At 46.9% G+C, this 23,993-nt stretch overlaps 1 protein-coding gene across 2 annotated transcripts in view; it reads left to right on the forward strand.

The window, feature by feature from the left end:
• Positions 1–3,475: 3,475 nt before the first annotated feature.
• The window catches only part of LOC126561414 (capon-like protein), a 54,763-nt gene continuing 34,245 nt past the window's right edge, over positions 3,476–23,993 (forward strand). For both annotated transcript variants that reach the window (XM_050217546.1, XM_050217545.1), the window contains exons 1-4: positions 3,476–3,626; positions 21,471–21,542; positions 21,672–21,767; positions 21,948–22,118. In XM_050217546.1, the coding sequence (XP_050073503.1) occupies positions 3,522–3,626; positions 21,471–21,542; positions 21,672–21,767; positions 21,948–22,118 (444 nt within the window). In that variant the 5' untranslated portion in view covers positions 3,476–3,521. The remainder of the gene's footprint in view (positions 3,627–21,470; positions 21,543–21,671; positions 21,768–21,947; positions 22,119–23,993) is intronic.

Below are 23,993 nucleotides of genomic sequence, written 5' to 3' on the forward strand. Positions count from 1 at the left end.
GCATCGAAAAGAAAATCGAAGGTAACAACCACCTGCCTTCCGGTTGCGTACTGGGATTGGTCGACTCGAATCCCCAAAATTCGGTGCTTGAGTGTGCGTATTCGTTAAGGTCGATCCGAAGGCGGACGGCTATGCATCCTGTTATTGCCCCCGAGACGTCTGCCTTCGGAGTGGTTACAAGATCTACAGCGTCCAGTTAAGTCCCAGTACATTTGGACAGTTTCTACCGATTTACCCAAACCAAAAGAATGGAAAAAAACCGCCTGCTTTCCCTTATAGCTCTCGTGAGATCGAACGTGCAGCCGGCCACCAAGAACTTTGACCACAACTTAGCGCTTCTCCAGTTACGAAGAGCATTAGCGACGGAAGGGTCCAACATCGCAAGTAATCATTGGAGTTGTGTTTTTGTCCGTGGGTTGGTACATACGGGCCTTTTTTATTTCATTGCCCGCTTTACCCACAGTTGGGATTTGGAAAGACGGAAAGAATGATAACCGCGGCACACACATAACTATTTTATGTAGTGTACGTGCCTGATTGGCCTCGCGAGTTCTTACCGTTTGGATTTGGGGGACTAGCAGCAGTCGGGATCTAGCAGAAAGCAGCAGTAAACAAAGAAGCCCCTCCAGCGCGAACCAGTGAATGGGTGATGTTAGTATGTCTTCAAGCATTCCATGTGGAATAACAGCTCAACGGGCATCATCAGATGATTGCCTACAGGACTACAAGTTTTGCGAGAATGTGCGAGAGGACATTGGTTTGCGGTTCATGGATGATTAACTTTTTGCTCGTTTTTTTTTTGTTGCACTTCAAGGTAGACGTAGTTTTTTGTACATGTCTTCTCCATGCACACAGGGAGAGGTGTGACGCATTATCCAAGACCGAAAAAGCAATTTAAAAAAAAGCTTTATTCATTGGGTACAAGAATATTTTAGTCTGGAAGGTAGAAAACCTAAAATATGGAGGAAAAATAATACAAAATCATGGTGCCTGTAGCGAACGGTCAGCGAAAGAAATGGAAACAACGTGGTAAAAATAACATACAAACACGAGGTGATGTGAGAAAACCAACGAGGATCGGAAGGAAAAAAAACCCGAAGAGAACATATCGAAACTATTTATGAAGTTGGGGCGTCACGATGAAGAAGAGAACGAAAGAGGAGCCACACGAACGATCTATGTGCCGGGGAGCAACATCTATGTGCCCTCAAGAAGGTGGAGAAGACTCCAGTCAAAAACGGGGTCCCGCCCGATCGGTCGAAATAATTCTACCAAGCCTGTCCGTCTCAGCTGCTTTTGCGGAGCATCTTTCCTTCCTTGGTTGATGAACCGGATGAAGGGGGAGAATGGTACCCAAGGGAAGTTGAAGGGAGGTACGGCAAGTTACTGTAGGAGGTAGAATACATATAGCGTGTGCGTGTGTACGCTGGTTCCCGCTTTTTCACCAAGAAGTCCCGCCGTGCCCTGACGGATATACACAGCCCAAGACGCTGGCTGGGTGGCTTAGAACCGGTTTATCCAGTTTTTTTCCTTCAAGTCTTCTGTTCGTTATCTCGCGATTCGACTCTCACACAAGACCCGAACCTAACGTGCCGTTGCTGCTGCTGCGTCGTGAATGTGCTACAAGACGACCGTCCCTACAATAACCCCGCGCTCAGGAATGGCGGCGTTAAGGCGTCCTGGTTCTTCGCCTACTTCTTCTTCCGTTCTTCTGTTGGGTCATGTATGCAACACACGACGAGTGCAGTTGCACCAAAGCATCCACACGGCTAGCAAGAAGCCACCTTCGTAAAAAAGGGTTTCTCTGCACCGTTTCGCGGAACAAATTGTTCTTAATCCTTACGAAGCTTATGCGGTGTGCGCGCCTTTTCAGTCAGCCACTATGTATGTGGCTTATGAAGAAACCGCAAAGGGAAAGAAAAACGAGACGAGTAAGCTCTTTTAACCGCCTCGAGCGGCAGGCTCAATGTGCCTCCGCCGTAGGTACCTTACGCATACATCTCGGCTCGTGGCGAGGCAAAGTACAGCCCCAGTTCCGTTTGGGGCCGTAGCGTACAGAATTTATTCGACGGATGATTGCTTCATTCTTTTGTTCGTTTCTTACACCCTGTGCTTTCCCGGACCAGTGTTCCGATCTTTAATCAGCTGAGGCGGTAAGAAGTCAGAGGCCCTTAACCTCTCTGCAGATCCCTTACGGATACGCTGTTTCGTTATAAGGTGCGCTCACATATATTATGATATAATCGTGACGTGGGATTTGCCCGTTGCTTTCTGGGCGAGGAGGACAGACCTCCCCGATATCGACAATCGGCATCCCAAAGAAAAAAAAAAAAAAAAGGAGGACATCATGGCTTCGCCCAAGCTTTGACTTACTAAGTGAAAAGTTCTGTAATCTCGTTATCATCGTTTCGGGCACTTTCCATTTTTTCTACCACGCTGTTGTCATGCGAAGCATTTCTTTATGTCAAAATTTCAATGGCAGATTTTGTGTGGCAAGGTCTGCAAGCGAAACTTGGGCACGAATCCTTCCCCAATTCCCTACGGCAGTTCCCCACGGTGGGATGAGTGGACGTACGCGACGGTAGCCATATAAATTGTGCCATAATCGCCGCACGGTAACTATGGGAAACCTTGGCTGACGAAAGAACCAGTCGCGCGCCTCGGCAGCCCGTTAGACGGGTTGCCGTTCTGGGACGGCAAAAAAAAACCGGATTAGGAAAAATCGAGCATCAAGACGAAAAAGGAAAACAGGAAACGAAACTGACGCTTGCTGCATCTCCGACTAAGGGCCGCTCAATCGCTCAACCCTTCGTCGTACGGGCATCGCACGCATTGTTGATTAGATAGGTTCCCTGGTTTGGCCCTGGCCCTGGTTGTACCGCCACAGCTCGTCAGCTGCGAGAAGCTCGAGTTCGTTCACACTTGCCCGGTTCGGAGGCTTCGCTGTCGTTGCATACACGCTGCCCTTCAACGATTTACGGTCCCTCAGTGGGTCCCACCGCGTTAGACTTCCCTCTCCTAAGCAGTACTGACGATGTTTCTTTCTCGTTTGATTCATTTCAGCCACCCATCAGCGTTCATCGATTACGACAGCATTAGAGTGTGTTGGACTGTTGCGGAGCTAGAATCTCCTAAGGTTGGGGAGATCTGGGCCTGATCGGAAGCTTGCGAGATTTTTTGGGATGATTCTAGGGTAGAGCTCTGGTTGTGCGTGTGCGTGGGTACGATACGGGCGCCTCATTCCCAAGTGCACCGTTGTGTGCGTGTAGAGTGTAAGTGAAACCCCGAAAGCGAAGCTTGGCAAGTGGTTTTGATGTGTTGGATGCGCAAGGGGTTAATGATAGAATTGTGTACGGATGTGTGAGTTGCAAGTGAAACGTTGAAAATCGTAGCCCCGTACCACTGCGAGAGCTAGGGTTCTCGGTTGGTCGAGAAACGCGAGAAAGTTTTGGTGCGAAGTGAAGTGAACCAGGCAGAAGAATCCACCCAGCATACAACACAACGGAAGCAACATCAACAAAATGCCTTCTCAACCTTACGATCTGGTAAAGGATGATCAAGACATCCGGGTTCCGCTGTACCCAGAGCAAGCATTCTACGGCAATGGACTGACATTTCAGGCAAAGGTGAGTACTTTAACAAAATCTTCAACATTGTAATGCGTAGCCGATGGAGTGAGAATTAAACCACTTTCGTTAAGCCACACCCTTATAATTGATCGATTCTTCAACTCGACTTCAACTGATATCCCCTTGGATATCCAACTCATACCAGGCTGGTATGAGGAAATGATTAGACAGTCCGATTAACGCTAGAATTAATTCACATTCTCGTCTCCACCCCAACTGGTTGTTGTGTCTCACACGTATGCAAAAAAAGAGACGAGTTTTCGTGCACAACAAAATTCCTTGCGGCAAAAATGCGGTCTACACGATCGCATACTTCAGTGGGTTGTCGTCCTCTTTCGCACAGCTTATAGATAGTAGCAAAATGCTCGAGGAAAGCGCTTTTATGCACGACTATCGTAAACTCGTATCCATAAACTTGAGTCGATGATGGTGGGACAAACCATCTCGCAGGTCACACGAGTCGGGTCGGGGTCCATCTTGCTCAAGATCTCGCTTTTCGTGTGTATGTGTGTGATGGACTTGAAGGGTTATGGGAGGTTACCATTAGAAGCAGCCTCCATATGAGGGATATGATGTTCGGTTTGCAGTTATTTTTATCGACGGTTCAAGAGTTCACGTTTCAACGTTTCGGGTAGGATAGTTCTTGCATCAGTAGGGAAGTCTGACGTGCTTTTCATTCTTACATTCGATGTTCCCTTACACCGGAGACTTCCCAATCCCCACCATATTCGGTTACTCTCGACGCTTTCTCTCATTAGCATTTGTGGAAAGGGTTCCCCATCCCGATTGGGATTGTTTCTTGGAAGTGTTTGGCGTGGATCCCGAGCCAATCTTGGCTCTTTATAAGCTTAATTGCGTTTATAACGCGTCCGTTCCAGGCGCTGGTGCCGTGAACCCAACGCCAAAACTATTGATCATTCGATGATGGTGATGGCGTGACCCAACCCACTCTAATCTATCCTTTTTTTTAACATCATTAACTCGATCTCAATATCCGTAGGCACCAATCTCGCAGGGTGACGATGCTGCTGACCTTCCCGGTTGGTGGGTGTCATGCGGTCGAGTTTGCGCTCCGAACACACCCGGACATTCGACGTGTACCACCGGGGTTTGGGTCCCGGAATTCAAAATTCCTTAGAGGTTAGGGCGTACCGAGCCGTTTTAAAATGCAGATCGATCGCTGCATTCGCGCCATTGAGCGTGCTAGAACTGGTTTTTGGACGGGAAGTTGTGGCCCGGTGCTGATGCAGTTAGCGGACTGTGTATCACGAACTTGGTAAGGTTTTAGCTGTGGTCCTTTCAGGGGTTCACAGCTCTAACACAGCTCTAGAATGATTACAATGGATTTATTTGCACAACGCCCTTGGCGCCCTTGAGACCACCCCGGCGGTTGTACGGTCCATTTCTTCACACAGCCAGATGGCCCTGGCCTGCCCTCAATCCATGGGCCGTAATCCGGAATATAACCATTGCATCTTGGTTGTCAGAATGTTCTGGTTCCTGGTGGTGTGGAACCGGTGCGGAGGTGTGTCAATGAAAAACGACCGATAGAGCGAATGGGGTCGCTACTTTCGGTTCAATGGGGAATAGAGGACTCGATTCGAGATTGCCGTCACTGCCATTGACGCCCCTCCAGACGACAAACCATTTATGTATTTTGCATTTATAATTGCTGGTATATTTATTCGATTCTGGGTTGTATATTGTGCCATTCTCGTACAGTGCAAGCTGGACACAAGCCAGCACAGATCGTCCGTGGTGTGCTGTTGTAGATTGATTGGTACAAACACCCAAAATAAAAGTACAAAAAGCCATCTCCCTCCCTGAATTGAGAATTGAGCAAGGAGAAAGATGAGCCAATTAAACACTAACGAATTATTTCGAGGGGTATCACAATACCAGAAGAGCGCACTCCAACTTTAGCCGACTGCTAATTGACCGTGGCAAAGCAGCAGCATCAGCATTGGCACGGAACATCGGAAGGGTGCGTCCATAAAATGAAAGCTCCAGTTTTTCGATGTCACTTTTCTTTATTTATATTTTGTAAAATATTTTACATTTTCATTTCGCCTGTTCTCTTTCGTAAAGCAAAAAGAAAATTAAAACTATTGGACAGATAAATAAAGCACAGCGGGTAAATCAACCTTTTCCCCTTGCCAACGGAGGGAAACATCGGCAGCAGTCATGCATCGAAAAACTGAAAACGAATTATTTCGTCCGGTCTGGTGTTTCTTTTTCTACCGAAAAAAAAATCTTACGCTACAATGCTTTTCTCTCTGCTGGCTGTTTATTAATTTATGTCCAGCTCTAGTGGAATGCAACGATTCGGATGCAGTATGTTGAAGAGGAAGGTATCGCAGATAAATTTTCCAACATGCATGATACAATGCTGCAAATGGGATTTTTGGGGATGAGAGGAAACAAAAACCTCCCAAAACCAAAAAAAAAAACAACATTTCCATTCCAATTCCGAGTGCCTGTAGCAAAGTGTCTTCAGTTTTTGGGGACGATGAAGGCGCACACCATTTCCCTGACAAAAAAGGGGCTTTTGATTGCGAGCGATAGAAGAGATGTGACCTCGTTCGTTCCCAGCGCTGGAAATTGTGTGCCGTAACAAAAACAACCATTCCAGCACTAGAACACGCCATTAAGCCGTTGTGCTCTGTATCATAATTTGTGTGACAGTTTAGCAGCAGTTGCATTTCGCGTCCATGATGCAAGCGCGGAAAACGATGAGAGAAGTGCAACTCGGCTGGTGCGACGAACCCGCAAGTAGGGCAATTACAGCCCTGGCCTCATCTCGACCCATCCTCAACCGAGACCGGTTGTGGAGGCACTTCTTTTTCAATTCATTTGCGCCCATTACGATCGCGTTACCAACTGATCGTACCATTCTTTCTACCCAAACAGAAGGGCTGTTCGGTTTACCTTTAATTCTTTTGCGACACATACACATACACACACTGTCCATTGCTTCACGATGCGTAGGGCACTTAAAATGCAAACCGTTCGATCGTAAAAAAAACGCGATCGTTTCAATTGATCAAATGGGCACGAATTGACCACGAAAATAAAACGGGAACGGTTGAGCATTGGCGACGACCCAGCGTGACCCGACCGAACCGGAGGCCCAGAAACAGTCAACTCATGGCCCTTAATCATTCCCGATATGGGTGGGCATGTGATGGGGATAAGTCGTCGCACATTTCAAAGACATGCGGCACTGGTCTCCCGGAGCGGGACACGATGCTACACGGATGATGATGGGAGGGCACATTCCTAACGCCGTAATGCCGACCATAGAAAGAAAGAAATGAACAGAGCACGAGACTCATTCACTTACAGATGAGATGGAGTAGTTTGAATCGCTCGCCATTGGGAAGAGATAAAGAAATCCATTAAATCTAATGCACCGATAACGATCGTCTCTAATTGTGCTTTGTGGTGTACTATACAGAAGGTATTCCCGCTGCATCTCGCGTGCTCCTGCATTTCGCCGATATTGTCAAATGGCCCTAGTAGCATTAACTCACAATTGATTAGTTGCCCATCGCCCTGAAGGAAATGGCGACAGGAATGTCATCCGTCAAACGGTCACCATCCATGCTGGTGCTGAGTTGCCGGTTCCGCAGCACGGAAAGGAATGTTGCACAGTGGTCGCAAGTAACCGTGCGCTTTGTTTTGCTTAAGATAAAGAGAGTCACGTGGAGCAGCGTGTGTACATTGATCGGAGATAAAATGGATGCACATCGGATACATATACGGTGATTAATAACCGTGCTGGAAATTCACAAAGCATCCAATCGATCCACTGATCAGCTCACAATACTCTTTTTCCGCAACCGAAACAACAGCAACAAAAAAAGCAATCTACGGAACAGTACAACAGCGGCACTGACCATAGTATTAGCCGGCTTTGTGTCATATACGATGAACCTGCGAGAACACTTCATACAACTTTGAAAGTACGCAATAAAAGGACCTATACTACCCAGGCTAGGGCGGGGGATGGTGGGCGAACTGCATCAGATGCCCTTCTCCCAAGTGCTTTATCTCAGATGTGCGGCACCGTAGTATGTGCCGCATGTCCCTATGTCCGCTCTATGTTGCAGCTGTCAGTTTGGTGACAATTTTATGCTTCCAGTTTTCCCATTTTACCGTTACCGTTGATGGTCGCCGTGGAATGGTGGACACCATTGCGGTTCATAACGATAATAACAATATGCCTCCATCGTTCTCATTGTCAACAGTGCCCCCCTCCCAACACCCACCCCGCTTGAAGCTATGCCGGCTCGCCAAAACAAAGCGAACGAGCTATGAAAAGAGCATCCTTTTCTCTGTTTTGGGAGCATTATCATTCTCGGACGTCCTGTAATATACGTCTGGTGCTGCTTTCTGTCCGTTTCTCTTCACCCACTCCGTCCCGTGCCGTACCATGGCGTGTCCATCATTCCCCTCCGGCTTTGACGTTGATTGGACGGGGATTGTCGTTTTATTGGAAGAAATTTATAACCTATTATTATGAAATGTGCACTTTTCTCCTGGTCGGTTGGGCTTCGATAATGATAAGGCCTCTGGCGCAAGAGGCCGGACCGCGCGGCACTGTTGCTGTTGTTGCCTTCACGTGATTAGGTGCTATCTCAACCGAATGGATTCTTTCTCTCTGATGACTCCGAATAAGTCCGCTGGCCCGTTCGGTGGCCAATTTCGGGTCGTATCGTATATTCCTCCCCGTCATCTCCACCCCTTCCCTAATCGCTCGTTGCACACCGCAAACGGTGGCCTGTTGTGTTTTATTTCCTCACTATGTACAATATATACAGTAGATGGAGTCCAGTAGTCACGAACCATACGACGCTAGTCACGTAATAACGTCAGGTCCAATCCGTATAGCATGGGGAAGAAGCTACCGGGGAGAATCGTTTTTTCTTTTCTTCTTCACCCAACTTTGTCCCTCTACACCCTCTCTTCACCCCCCAACTAGATGGGGGCACACAGGCTGCTACTCGATAACGGAACCGTTGCGCTTCGATTCAGCATCTGTGTGTAGTGAGTGGAGTTCTTTCCGGGTGCCTCGCCTGCGCATGGGTAAAGGGTGGGCCGAGTAGGGTTTGCCCCGTTCCAGATTGCGTTCCGATGGGGAGAAGAGAGGGGGAGGACCCAAGTTTTGTGCCTTTTTGTGCGAATGAAAGGCCAGCCATCAGCAAGCAATCCAGCAAACACGAACGAGCGACCGAGAAGGAACCAAAACATATCTCGTTGTCACGCTTCGCTTGACGCTTTTTCGCTTCCCTGTTTTCTTCTGCTCCTTTTCCACACCGAGAGCTTTCCCGCCCTTGTTCCTTTCGAGTACCCCAATTACACATTTTTCTTCACCGTTGTTCCCTTCGATGTCAGATGGATGAAACCAGCCGTTTTTTTTTTTTTGGTCCGTTCTAGAGATGAAAAACAGGTTCACTGTAGTACTGTGAGGCCGCTCAACCGCCGAAGAGGGCAGGGGGTACTACGATGCTTTGGAAGAATGGTTTACAGCATGTTACACTATTCTGCAAATGGCTCTTTGAATCATGTTGGGTAACATGCTGTCGCATTAATGAGCACTTGTAGCACAAAAGCTCGGCTCTAAAAATACCCTTTAAAAGAATAAGTAGTAAAAGAAACAAAACTAAACCTCAATCTCGGTGTGATAAAATGAGTTTATGTAGAGTGACACGTTTTCCTCTAAATTAAGTGCTCAAAAAAATTCGATTCAGCTTCAAACTTTGCAACGCTTGTAAGTGTGCAGTGTGTCGAGTTCTTTGCACCACTTTGTTCAACAGCAACGGTGTTGTTCTGCATCAGTTACTACGCTACCGTTTTGCTGGCCAAGTTACCTACCGAGCCCATGCACCATTATTGCAGAACAACAGACCAAGTGCAAGCAGCACAAAATAGCAAATATGGTGTGGGCAGGGAGATCCCGTTTTTAATGCCTTCACGGCATGGCCCCATTCTCTCTGTGCATGTCGTCCCCTGGTTCCCTCGTTGCTATCAGAACTATCGTCTGTGTTGCTAGTGCAACGTTAACCGTGGGCTTCATCGCGTGTCGCGTTCGTTTCCGGCTACCCTCCATCCCAGAGATGGAGAGCACAAGGGCACGGAGCTCAAAGTACACACTTGGCCGCAGAACAGTAGAAGGAGAGGGAATCAAACAACTTCGGGAAAGGCGTAACTACCGTTTGTTTCAATGTCAAGGCATCTTCGTTAGTTGCTGAGAACTCCGAGGATTGCGAATAACGGCGGAACCGAGTTTCTTGTCAGCCCTACTTGTATCTGATCGTTTGGGAAGGGCCGCGAGCTAAAAGGGATTTTTTTCACCGAAAAGCGGAACCAATACCGGCTGGATTTATCAATCGAGTTTACCAAGGATCCACTGCCGAGACGGTACAGAGTCTTTATTTGGTCACATCCAAAAGGGATTTTGATTTAACCTTCTCGAGAAGAATAGGACACATTTTTGGCAGCTCTTGCAACCTTCCCTCTCGTCTGGAATCATCCTACTTCCACAGAGTATAAAGTGTTTGCAGTGGTAGAAGGGGGTCACAGGCAGTCAAACACGCACCTACATACAAAGCGAGAAGATTATTTACAAACTTCCTTCTTTCCGAACGACTCAAGAATGCTATTTCGCAATTCTATTTCTTTCGTTACCTTATTTTTCTTCCGCTTTAAAACTTTACGGCGGAAGTTAAGCTATTTGAACCTCCGTGCGTTGTGCGTTGATTTAGCGTCACCGCCCCGCTAGGTCAACCGTGTGTACCACCACCATCATAATAGCTGCATGTGTGTGGTATTTTTTGGCAACTTCGTCAGCCACCAACAGGCGCGGGAATGCTTTCAAACTCTTAAAAAAGCATGCCCCAGAACGTTTGCAATATCCGCATGTGAGGTTATCACAAACATGGCAAGTTAAAAATTCATGACTCACCTCCACACACACACTCACACAGGAAGGGCGCATTAGCATCCCATGGCAAGCGACACGATGCTCGCAAACACCCTACTACATAATGGGGAAGGCTCTGTGCATGAGGGACCGCCACGACAACAGCGACGAAACTGTGCGAAAGCATAAGTCCTAACATACAACTTTTGCAACCATTTCACTCAAAAGCTCCCCGTCCAACAGTTCCAATATACACACACGCGTCACGGCAAGCAAGAAAAAAAAAACCCCAAGACAGGAATCTTGCAGCGCGAATGTACGAAGAGCAAACCGGGGAATCGAGCCCTGAGATCCTGAGGCACTTCGTGGCGATGTTTGCCAGGCCCTTCAATACAGGACCGGGGGTGGTTGGTTGGCTTACCGAGCGGAGTGAAGGTGAATGTATAAATGGAAGAGTGGAATATAATTCACCATTTGCTGGCCGTTATTGCAGCTTTACCAGCTTTGCACCGCATATGTACATTGCGTTTGGGTTTGGTGTCTTTCGTTTGGTTGCACCCGACTCTTGTGTTGAGTGGTGTAATGGTCTATCCGCTTGATAATGGTGGAGGAGGCTGTGGTACATGCATTTCTCAGAACTCCAACACATCCGCGTGCACACTCTTACACTCAGTGCTGGTTTTGGACTTTGGAGTTAGGTTGGCGCAAGCCTGTCCCAACGGCTGGGAGCTAGTGGAAGTGGATATCTCTCCTTTTACGCAAAAGCCAAACTATGGCAGTAGGCTCTCTCCACCCGTACGTGTCCACACAGTCAGCAAGATGGAAGGTTTTCTTTGTTCCGTACGTTGGGAGCTGTCACACAGTGCCGCCTGGGTGTTGTGCATATTCGCGTATTGCCATTTTCGCACTAAACGACAACCTCCGTCCCTCCCTCTCCTTGGTTTGGTTTCCAGTTTTCTTTTCCAAATCGTGCCAATCCGACGTGGTGATGTGGGGGGCTGCAGTTTAGTTCCTTTGGAAAGCTCACACAACTTCTAAAGAAGGCCATGGCTCAATGGTATACACCGGTGCCACCTGAGATCGCCCGGGATCTTTGTGTAATGTTTGGTGTTAGCTTTCACCATTTTCAGCAGATCAAATCGCGCTTTCTTTGATGACAGATCGCGAATAGAGCGAGGGAGCGACAGCGATATCATCTGGGTGTCATAACCGGTGATGGCAGCGATCTAATCCTTCAACGTCAAAGCACCATGCCAAACCATGCACACGCCAGTCCAAGTTCATTGCCGATTTGGTCCCGGGGGTCCCGGGGGGTTGGTCAGAATGCAAGAATGGCGCGTGTGAACGTGCGGACGTTAAACTTGCACGCTGATGCGGCCGAAAATGGATAAATCAGGACCACGCGAATGACTTTCGAAAATTGAACAGGTTCCCTTTTTTAATATCTCTCCGCTGCCTGTGACGGCTTTCGCTCGCAACGCTAAGTCCAACAAACCGCCCTAAGGCGAAGGGAGAAACAGATTGGCACTATTGAAGCCCGTTCGGATGCCAAATTAGTCGATCGGAGCGTCACCTTTGCGTTCCTCCTGCCTTGCACGCAGCCTTGTTTTTGATGGTCAACTCTTATCTATGATTGAATTGCTGCATCTTGCCCATCGGTCATCGGTGTATCGGGACGGCCGGGAGACGGGGACGACTGTTGCGCAAATTCTTTCCGAGTGAAAGTTCCGAAAGGACCTGTAGGTTGCTTTGTGTGTTTTGTTTCCGTTGTGGAGATATTCACTGCATAATTCTCCGTATCTGTTATCGGGTTGAAGATCTTGGACAACCGGAAAATAGCCGTCCATTTGTTATTGGCAAGGGCAAAAGGATAACTCCCATCCGAGGAAGAAAGTTTGATGGAGCTCGGCTCGTTAAATGGGGCATTAAGATGTACATGCAGCAATCATTTCAAGTGGGACGATAATTTGTTAATGGCATCCCAGAGAGGACATTTGAGCTAGAATTGGCCAAGCAATAAATCTTTTTGTTCTCCTAACGCTCCAACAGCAAGTGGGGTTTGATCTGATACGAATGTTAAGAAGTACTCTTTGAGTAGTTTATATCAAACGTAGAGTTCTTCTTCTAATGCTCGAATAAAACATATTCCAGAGCCTGTTTGGCTCAACGAGAAATAGAGCTGAGTTTGCTCTAACCAGTAATACATTGTTTAATCATTTGGAATTTACCATAATTTGCTGTAACATACCAGCAAACTACTTATCGGTACGGCACGTCGCTGAGCTGCTGGTGGTCATAGAGCAGCATGTTCCGTGTTCTGTGTAGTTGAGCTTGAAATTTGATTATTCACGCAGCTTATATGATTCTCGGCACACGGGTCAGCACGGTAATGCATTATCGTTAGCCATAACAACGTCCAGAAGACCACACAAAGGTCCAGCTATGGATGGCTATTTTACCATAGCGTCCCGGTATGGTCAAATCATTCCAGAACCACTCCCTCTCTACGGGGAGTCCATTGAACCGGGCACCGCTACGTGTGTGTCTGTGTGTACACGCCTGACCATACGACCTATCGAGCCCGTCGAATCTAGCGATAGACCAATATCGATAGCATGATTGCCCACCGATGGGGCCATGAATAATAAAGCCCCTGCATAAGCAGCATAAGCCATAGAAAGCCTAACACGGGACGACAATTCCGCAGACAGTGCAGATACCATTTACCCATTTTCGGATTCGGAGACTATCTCACCATCATTCCCGCCACCAGAAGCGCGAACCGATCAAGCAATAAAAATAGGAAATTGATTGCAAAATGCAGCTGCACTCTTTATGCTGCACACCAGGTGCACATAGGAGTGCTTGGGGTCGACCATGGTGCCACATTCCTTTCCTGCTTCGCACGACACACCTGGACCTCCGACTAATTGTCTTTCCCGGTACAGCACTAACCGAAAGAGGGCTTAGACCGAGAGCCTCGGGCCAAACTCCGGAAGCTAACAACACTTACCCACTCCCAATCCAGCATATCCCCTCACGAAGCAAACAATGGTGTGCGGATACGCATTTCCATTCCGTATGCAGCTGTCGTACACAGCAGAGGCACATGAAGATTAATAAAAAAAAAAGCTGACGAGAAGAGAATAGAAAGACTTGCCCATTTTTATTCGATTTCCAATATGCATTTCCTATCGCCGTGCGCTGTTGTCACAAAAGCAGAAAAAGGGCTAGAATCGTTCTGTACGCTATTGGAACGTACGCGTACGTAGTCCCAGTGTGTTGCAGGTGAGAATGCAAAAAACCTTTGGTACCAGAGTTGGGGCGCACATAGCACGTCCCGGGTACCACATTTATTTGCCGCGCGCGCTTTTTCGCTTTCGCGTTCGATGTTTGGTGTGGTGCCCGTTCGCGCTGTTGCATACAAGTGGTTCGCAATGGGTGAACAACAAGAGTAGTAATGCTCGTAGCTCTTTTGTTTGCGATTCCATTTCGAGAGCATCGCATCCACAGCATATTCGGAAATGGGTTTATGCGCTAGAATGCTGTGTTAAAAGGCTACAAAAAGGGAATGGTGGAGGGTGGATCTTTTTGAATTCGCTTTCTATTAACCACTTAAAGTTCCCGGTACATGGAACCAACGACGTGTAATCGCAACGTATAACAGGCCAAAAGGTGGACCTTTGGAATGAGAATGTGTATATGGGGGAAGCATGGGGGAATGCATTGAAATGGAAGTAAATTCATCACTTAATCATTGGCTGTGATGTGAGTGTTCAATTTGGTAATTTCATTTTACCGTAGAATCGATTTCAAGCAATCGTTTATCTTTGCCAGGAAAACGGTTCAATATGCTGCGCTTACTTTATTTTAAGTAGACATTTATTGATGTGTGAAGTTCATTCTTCAGCGTGGAGGCGAAAGACGTAGGATCGAGCTCTCCTTTCTACATGAGATTCTACTTTTGCAATATATTTATCCCGGCAGTAAGGGACGATGATGATTCGCTTGCGAAGTGTGTAAGTAAGAACCAATCAAATTTAATGAGATTCATGCTTCTTACTCTTCGCAAGCGTACGATACGATAAATCCCTTCTCTAATAAGCGTCTAAAGAACACTGGTGGCTGGTGAACTGATTTGCTTAAAATGAAACCATCGCGTTGCGCGTTAATTAATCGTGAAGTATCGTCCATCCGGCGTTCGCGAAAACTGCATTCCACGTTTTACGCGCTGCACGCGCTGCACGTGTGTATGCAATATTGTGCACCGCGATGGAGACGCCTCTTCACACCAAAGTGTACGTCATCGTTTTGGCGTTATGTCAACAGACGCGTATTGGAGAGTGGGAGGACACACACACACATGTGAAGTGCGCGTTGACGAAGTTCGTTTACCTTTGCGTTCAGAGTGAACACGAGAAAAGGTCCCCCAAGAAGATCTCTCAATGGTCTGTGGTACGCTGTTCCGATCAGCCGAGATTGCATAGTGTCTTCGATATCTTAAAACTAGGTCGGTTCTTCCCTATGGTTGGTGGTTTGGTAGAACGAATTACCTTCTTAAGCATGGATAAAGTTAACCAGATGTAGCAGCATCGAAAGAGAATGAATTCCATCATCGATCACCGGGAAGAGAGAGCAGATTCACATTTTCGCACATAAATAATGAATGCTAACGTACGTCATGCCGAAGTTTTGCGACTTTGGAGAACTGCCAACCAGAGGCATTGGGGGGGGAGTGCGAGAAGCAACGAGGAGAGGTCGTGTCCGTTGGAGCAACATTTAAGCACACCATTTAGCACCATGTTTGTGTCGGCGGCCGACCAATGCGGTACCCCTTTGCTCCTCTAGCCGAAGAGATGCATGAGCTGCGGTGCGTGCTGTTGTTCTATTTACTGTTTTCCTGCTATTTGCTACTACACGGAGGACAGACAGACAGGAGGATCGCAAAACATTCGCTAATGGCGATCGTCCTGCAACAAAGATTGCGCTCACCAGTGCCTAGAACGTGGTTTAACAACCCGTTTTCCCAACCCGTGTTGGTTTCGTTTCTTAGCGGCGTGGTGATGGTGGTCATAAACGTTACGGCTGACCTGATTCTTCCCAACGCTGGACATTCGACATTCGCAGTGAAGCGAAAAAATGCTGACACCGCCGCCGAGCCGAACAAGTCCCCAACCGTTGGCAAGGTTTGGCGGGATTGCAGTGAAACTAACCCTTCAATGTCCGGATGAAGACATGATGTGACGCTTGCAATATGTGTCACAGAGACTCCTGTGGACATAAGCAAATGGATGGTTATTCAATAGCAATACTTTGCTATCTCATAAAGGGTTTAAAATGAACTATGCTTCTACTTCCCTTGTCGATTTCATGATTTGTTGCTGAGTCCGTATTCTTTCTCTCTGTAGCAACAATGCGCCTACCTCTGTCCCATTTCACTGTACCCTAATGCTCTTCTCCACTACCAACGTATGCAAATTGCGCACACATCAGCATAAACAATGTTTGCTTTTCGGTCTGACGTTTATATTGTCTTATCCTGTTTCCTTCCGAACCACAGCGACAGCGATGATGTTTTCATTGTGGTACGGCTATACATCGGTGTCCGGTGGGTTGTAGAATTTTCAAAGCGTACAAAAGGTGATTATTCTCTTTTTTAGCTCGTCAGCTCGTCTGGCCTTTTTTTGGACTAGTTGAACGAGCGATACTCTTGACGACATGACAATATTGTCTTGATGCACCGTACGTGAACATTGGTAGCTTTGTGATGATGAATTCATAGCAAACACTTAATGGACATTCGGGACATTTATGGAGATGAGCATATGTCTTTTAAGTATATCAAGATGGAAAGCTTTAATTTACACCAAAATGCAATTTTAAATTTAATTTTTAAGGTCAGAAATGTCCGTATTCAAACGCTTATTGTTGATGATTTTTGTATCAGACTGCAATACGTCTTTTAAAGCGGATGCTCTGTATGATCAATTTGTTACGTTCGGGTTCCGTGCGGGTTAGACTCTTGAGCATATATCTCCCCCTAATTCGTGGATCGGTTGATTTCGCCCACCGACCCAAAGCAATACATGAGTCACAATACTTAACTCTCGCCTTTGCGTGAGATTTATTCATTGTGACAAGCAACGTCACATCTATCCGTCATAATTACAGCGTTAGCAGCCCGTATTCAACGCCTTCGTCTGCCACAACAAGCGCGGTACCTTCAAATGCATCAAATTTCAATATTTTGAGCCTTTACATGTCGATTTATGATGTGCCATGAAGAATGGGATTTCTCTTCCAGTTTGAAGAAGAGGTTAGCAGCCCTTTCTCAATCGCTTCCAGCACACTTGACGTAAGAATGGCTTGAAGACGGTAATGATCATCTTTCCCGAAGAATATGACTCGAACCACGAATGTACGATAGATGTCAGAGCTTTGATGAGCTGTTGCTGCTGCACACACACACACACACAACATCGTTTTCGATTCCGATTGCTTGTCACGCCCGTTTCCTGCGCGTCGGAAGTGAAGGAGGCTGCACCACAGCCTTGCGTCTCACCATTAGCGCATCATCGAATAGGATGTGTCCGACACGAGGCAGTGCAAATAAATACGTGACCAACTTCCGTTTCGTCCCCAGCCTTACATCAAGCATCTCCAGTTGCACGGTGCATGAAAGCCGATATAGGCGTATACCCCCCCCCCCCCGCCGCCCTCCCCCCTTTTACCGTGTGCATCATTGCAACAGCTGGAATGCACTTTGCATCTGACAGCAATCACTGAAGGGTCGGACCGTAACACACGCACACTCCTCACTCTAACTGCTCCAGCACGACCAGCATTCTCTGCCCCGTCCGATGCTGCACTTTGTCATTTACCGATGCACTTTGCATGGTGACACAGAGGTTTCACGTGCATGTACGGTATTTTGCCTCTCACCGCTTCCCTTACACACTGTGCCTTTTCCTCTTTATTCTTCCCGGAGCTGCATACGATATGCAGTACACTATGCTGGCACACTTCTTTCTGCCACTTTCTTCCTAGCGTCATTAACTTGCTTCCGTTTAGCTCTTGCCGAGCCCTTATTGTGGTTGCTTTTGCGTGTGGTTTTCTTTACTCCTCTGCTCTCCTCCCCTCATCCCACTCCGGTCAAGTGGGTAATGCATTGTTACCAGTGAATGCTCCCAGGGTTCCGTCGGTCGTCGCTGTCTAGCCTCGGCCTACGGTGAGTTTAATGATTCTTTTCTTCCACAATCTGTGCCTATCGTCCATCGTTTGCATTTCAATTTTTGTACTTGAATTTTTAGTTATGTTTGACCTTGTTTCTCTCTACTCGATTGTTTTTCCGCTCCGCTCTCTTGCTGTTGCGTGTAGTGCAGCAGAGTGCGTTTTTCTTTACGGTTTATGCTCCGCTTTAATAAGCGCTACTGAGTTCCCCTGTCGGGTTTTTTTTACTTTTTTGTTTGTCTGCATGGAACCGTGTTTTTATTCGCTCTGTCACCTTGATTTGCATCATCAGCGATACTAAACAACACCATCAAACAGCGGAAAAAGTCACGCAAAAAGGCGGGGTTTGACGAGAGTGAGCGATATAGAGAAATGCATCGGTCACACAACCCGACTATCCCTCTTTGCAAATGCAATAAAAAAAAGACAGTTGTAAAACAAAACTTTTCATACAACTAACGCACATTGAGCACTGACCGAGTTGAAATCGGCCTGGATTATTATTTTTGTGTTTTGCCTTTCGCGGTTGGGACAAATGGAGGGCCGAAGTAACCGCACTGGCTGTTGTCCATTCCTAGCTCCAGCTCCAGCAGCGGCCATGTTTACATGTTTTCAATCAGAAAACTTCCTCCACAGAACTCCATGCCCTCTCCACCACCACCACTACCTGGTCTCTTGGCGCGATCGGCATTTTACGTAGTGTGGGTCGCGGTTTTTTTTATTCAATTTCAATTTCACTTGCATGATGAAAAGATGGAAAACTAGGGATGAAATTTGTTTTCTGCTCCGCTTTGCGTTCTTGTCCATCGTCCTATGACTACATGTTTGCTGATTGGGTTTGCTGAAAAGTTTTGGACCACCACGGTGGTACACAATTGGTAACACAAACATGTCTACTTAATATGCTATGCTATTGTCAGTTGTTATCTGACTGGTCAGTCATCCCTGGTGACCTGGTTGTCTAAGTAAAATAATTTCAAAGTTGAAGAAGTTTTCCCAGATGTCACATTGTGTTAGACGGTTAATCTTCTGATGTGCCTTCGGCCAACTTATTAGTGAACCCAACACTTGATTTGTGGCCCTTACACGTGTGCCATGCAGTGGTTTTTTGTACACACACACAAGCACATAATTTTTACGTTTCTCTTCTTGGGGAAAGTAAATTTATTTCGCGGCTGGCTCGTGTGCGCCATACGGTACGGACAACCATCAAGAAGGACACATTTTTGCCCAGAACGTTTTTCCGAGTGCATTCCACAAATGTTTCTCTGTCGACGTTTTTGCTTCTCTACTGCTATTCCTGCTTTATCCTCCAACTTCATCTAACGGTCGGTACCAACTTTTTGATAATTTCACTTCCCGTCGAGTTTAACGTTTTAATAAAAATAAAAGTAAGTGCGCTATCAGCATTCCGCACACCGGCCGGGACGGTTGGCGGCGTACGTTTAAAGGTAACCTAGTACCTAGAGCGAACGCGAAGGCCTCCAAAACAGCTGTCTTTGCGTGGTTGATACACGCATACCGCGGCGTGTCCAGGGCACACGCACCCGGAGAGCGAAGGCACACAAAACGCATGGAATCGCACCGCACCGTATCGCTGCGGGAAAGCGCGGCTACCATTGCGTATGTAAGTCTAATTTTAAACATGTTATGAAAACGCTAGTGAAGAAATAAACACAGCAAACGAGCTTGTACGGATTTAAAAAAGATGTAAGAAAGAAAAAAAAATGGCCCAGAACGCATTTCACTCCGCAATTGCTCACCGTCACCGTTGACTAGTTCTTGGTGAAAGACTGGTGCCGGGTGGCAGGCCACACTGCACCGCTAGAGCTCAGACAGACAAATGCCACTAGTAGCGCCATGTAACGCGGCAAGAAAGGGCAAGAAGTGATTATTAATGAAACCGTTTTGGGGGGCCAGTTTGGGGCCGTTTTGGGGAATTGTTTCCCGAAAGATACCGCTAACTCTGTGGTAGTGGAGGGAAGAGTTAGCGTCATTAGGGTTTTATGAGCTTATCCACTCTCACCACCTTCACCATCAGCTCCCCCATTGTTGGACAGCAGCAGCAGCGTGCGTATGTGTGAACGATTGATCACTGTTCGAGACTGGGGATAGAATCGAAAGTTTTTCAACATCACCCGATCTGATGCGATCTGATCGATTGATCTGATTCGATCCCTCTCCCTACGGAGATGTTGATTGTCGGTGCGGTTGATACAGGGTCAGCGTCCGACATGCATCACAGAAGAAGAAACAGACACTACCACAACCAGTATCAGAGCTCCATACGCGAACAATAATAGTTTTCTCCTCCTTTACCCTTACCAACGAAACAACGAGGCGGTCAGACATCACGCCAGCGCCATGCGCCATAACAGCAGCTGCCGGACGTTAGGCGTGGGTGCATTTTCGGTTTTCAATCCCTTTTTTATACCTTCTGCTCTTTTCCGTCCTCTGTTTGTTATGGTTCAGTGACGACCGGTAAATGGCGAGGCCCTAACCTCTACGCGCATACAACACAAAAATGGGGGCGGGAGGGGACTAGACGGAATCGAGAGAAAATTGGAACCGAATGCTATCAATCCGGGAACGGAGCAGATAGGGTCGTTCCAGAAATGGGGTTCTCTCTCTCTCTCTCTCTCTCTCTCTCTCTCTCTCTCTCTGACCAAACTTTGATTAGAAATGGTTTTAGTTATCTTGTTTCCTTATTGGATTCGTTGGGAAAACACTGTGGCAAGTTACCTGGACTATCTTTAGTCCCATACACACCATCAATTCAAAAACAATTTCTTTTTTTTCTGTTCTGGACTTTCTGGAACTTCATGAACTAATTTCACCGTTTGGAAGCTGATTGACAGTCCGGTGTAAACAAAACGTTTGCAATATTCGATACCCTATGTCCGGCATCAGTTTGTTTATAGCGTGACAGACGCACAAGGTTTTACCCCTGGGCACAGAGTAATGCACAATCAGTGCCAGTTTCTGAAGACCTAGTTTTCATCATAGTTAATGATTGCATGCGGATTAGTGTGTGTGTCGAATTTGCTGTACCATTCAATTGATCTATGGAATCCTACCGAAATGATTCATCGATCTCCCAGTGTCCTACCTGAGTCACCAGGTGTTTCTCACCGGTGCAGCAGCAACTGATTCATCGAACAGGTATGCACTGTTGCGAATGTAAGGAATGTACCATGTTTTGTATCCAGCTGGTGCCAAACATTTTCCCATCACGGTAGTAGCACAGCATAATGTTAGAGAGGAAGAAATTAAGGACGAGAGTACCACGCCTGATTGGTCACACACCGCACACCGTACCGTACCGAAGCGTAGGTAAAGGCGACGAGGTTAATAACCTTTTTCTTCCTTTCGTGTCCTCATTTGTGAGGGGGAACCCTCTGGGTGAAATGCATCGATTGAATAGCGTTTCGGGGTTGGAATGTCCGAGAAGATTGTGTTGCCCTGCAGCTGCACTGCACTGTTGTTGATGATGACGATTGGTTCTGCAATAGTGCGCCTATTGCCCACCCTACAACACTGCACCGGAGATACATTCGATTGCAATTTGTTTAGATTCTTTCACCTTCCCATCCTCTGGTTGCCCCTACGTATTCCTCGAAAGTCCCCGAAAGGTTGCACGGTATGATTAATTTTATAATTTTTTCTCCCCCATGTTTCGTCCCCAGCTGATCGGATGGCAGGTCGTACCGAGGCCCAGCAATCGAACGGAAATTGTACAAGCTATGCGAAGGATACGGGTACGTTTGTGCAGGCGAGCGAAATTGTTTCGGGACTACGTGCACCGAATCAAAAGCTTCCATTTATTGGAAATAGAATTCAATCTAACGCTTCCGCCTTTTCCTTTCATTTTTCCTTTGCCATGCCAGTACGAGTGTAAGGTACAAAACAGCAAGAAAAAGAAGGTCACCGTCAGCATTTCGGTGGAAGGTGTGCGCGTGTGTCTGAAGCGGAAAAGACGAAAGGTAAGGCAATCGCAATCCCACCCATCCAAGAAACCCAGCAGCAAAACCGTCTGCCCATCATCATCATCGTTCATCTCCGCTTATCAAACGTGAAGTTCTGTCAAGTTTGTTCGCTTTTTGATGTATTGTACGTGTACGCAATCACCGGCCAATGGACCGGTGCTTTGCTCTCGTTTGCAGAAAAAGCAACACCAATGGAATGACCCACTGGAGATAGAACTGCTCAGCCATCCCATCTACCGGATATTCTACGTTTCGCACGATAGTAACGACCTGAAGATCTTCAGCTATATTGCCCGCGACGGTAGCAGCGATGTCTTCAAGTGCTGTGTTTTTAAGACCAACAAAAAGGTGAGTCATAGCAAATGGTAGAGGAATGGTAGCTGTGGAACACGACATTTTACGATTGATGGAATAAATCTCTTAAAAACAAAATATGTATCAGTAGGAAAAAAAAATCTCACGTGCAATCAGGAATATATTGGTAGCTTGATCGGGAATTGGAACTTTTAAAATTCTAATGCTGATTAGTATTCACACGTGTGTTCTGTGCTACGCAGTAAGTTTAACGAAGGAAGGGTCGTCGACATACTCTTGTGCAGCAGTTCATTGACCCATGCTCACCTATTTCAAACCGCGCATGACTTCTTAAAGTAGAAGGGCGCTTTATTACACCTCAGGAATAATGTCTTATCTCTCTTATCTGTCAAAATACACGCGTGGCACGCGTGAGAACTAGCTTCGTGTTAGGGAAACTCTAAAAGAGAAAAAGAAAAGCAAAGCTGTCTAGCTTTCTCTGGCCTTAGATTTATGCCACTAACTGTACGCTGTTAACAAAATCAGTAGCCACAGTTGACCGACAATCGGCTTTAGTTTAATTAATTCTGCCGTCCCGGTCACAGTAAATAAATCGCGCTAAATAGCCACCAACCGTACTAGGCGAGTGCGCCCCAAAATTTAGAGAGGGGAGATGCGCCAAATCTGCTGCGGGCGGCTATGGGCTAAAATATTTATTTAAAGCCCCATACCACCGTTTCTCTTCTGCCGGCGGTTGATGAGGAGAAATGTTTACAATGGTGATTTTCCACCAAGCGGACAGAAGAAAAAAAGGCCCACCCCAACCACCAATCGTTTTGTCGGTGAGCCAATGTTTGTCAAAGTGTCGAAAATCTCCGACAAATGACGCAAAGTAACCACCGGATGATGGTGGGCCACTCGGTGGTATTAGGAACGGATATGGTTTTGTCCAATGTCCGGAGTCATCTCGCACACGCGACACTCGCAGCGTGTGTCATGCGTGTGTTCCAGCGAAATACTCCCGCGTCACCGATTATTGCTCTTCAATAGGGCGCAAAACTTCATTTGCAAGCGATTGTTCGTGACACGGCACAACAACGGTGCGATGACTCACTTGACACTGACATTAGGCGTCCACCTGAGTGGAATGCGACGGATTACTTCAACTTCCGCCCGTAGGCTATAGTGCTTCGCCATTAAACCGGTTCGGATTGCTGGCGGCAAGCGTTGGACGTTGGACCACCGACCAGATGATGATATCAACGTGGTATAATTGGTTCCTCTGTTAGCTACGCAGCACGCGGCTTGACTCCACTCGTATCTCAGCTGTATGGTTAGATGCTCGTTGAGTGCTGCCTGCTAATGAGTGATCTTTTTAATGATAGGAACAATCAATGTTTTTAATTGAAGCTGCAAACATTAGAGTTGAATTCTATTGCTGCATCGTTGTGCTATATTCCAACGATTTAGAGATCTATTTATTGCATCCCCAAATGGACTAATACAGTTTGACATCCCATATTCCCTGCAAGAACTCTGGTTAAATTTGTCACCTTTTCCAACCACACATCCACAAACTCTAATATCCGTGGCTTTAGATTACCCTCTTTATGGGCCCTCCATTACTGTTGAGGAAAGTTCAAACCAAACGTCAACGCACGCTCGGTTTTTCGAACCGGGGGGATATGGGAGCTTCAGCTGGCCCTTCTCACAAGCGTAAACTTCGAGCAAACTCTCGCTGCCGGCGAAAACACCTGGGAAAGGTAAGGTACGCCCAAAGATATCACCCCTTATATTCGTGGTTTTAAGGGGTAACCCGAGATCTGATAGCTTCTCCGTCACAGAAACTTGGGACACAAGGTGGAAGAAAATAGAAACAACCCCACAACCTCTTACACACACACACACACACACACACACACACACACA

This window comes from Anopheles maculipalpis, chromosome 3RL, assembly GCF_943734695.1.
Source record: "Anopheles maculipalpis chromosome 3RL, idAnoMacuDA_375_x, whole genome shotgun sequence".
NCBI classification, from domain to species: Eukaryota; Metazoa; Arthropoda; class Insecta; order Diptera; family Culicidae; genus Anopheles; species Anopheles maculipalpis.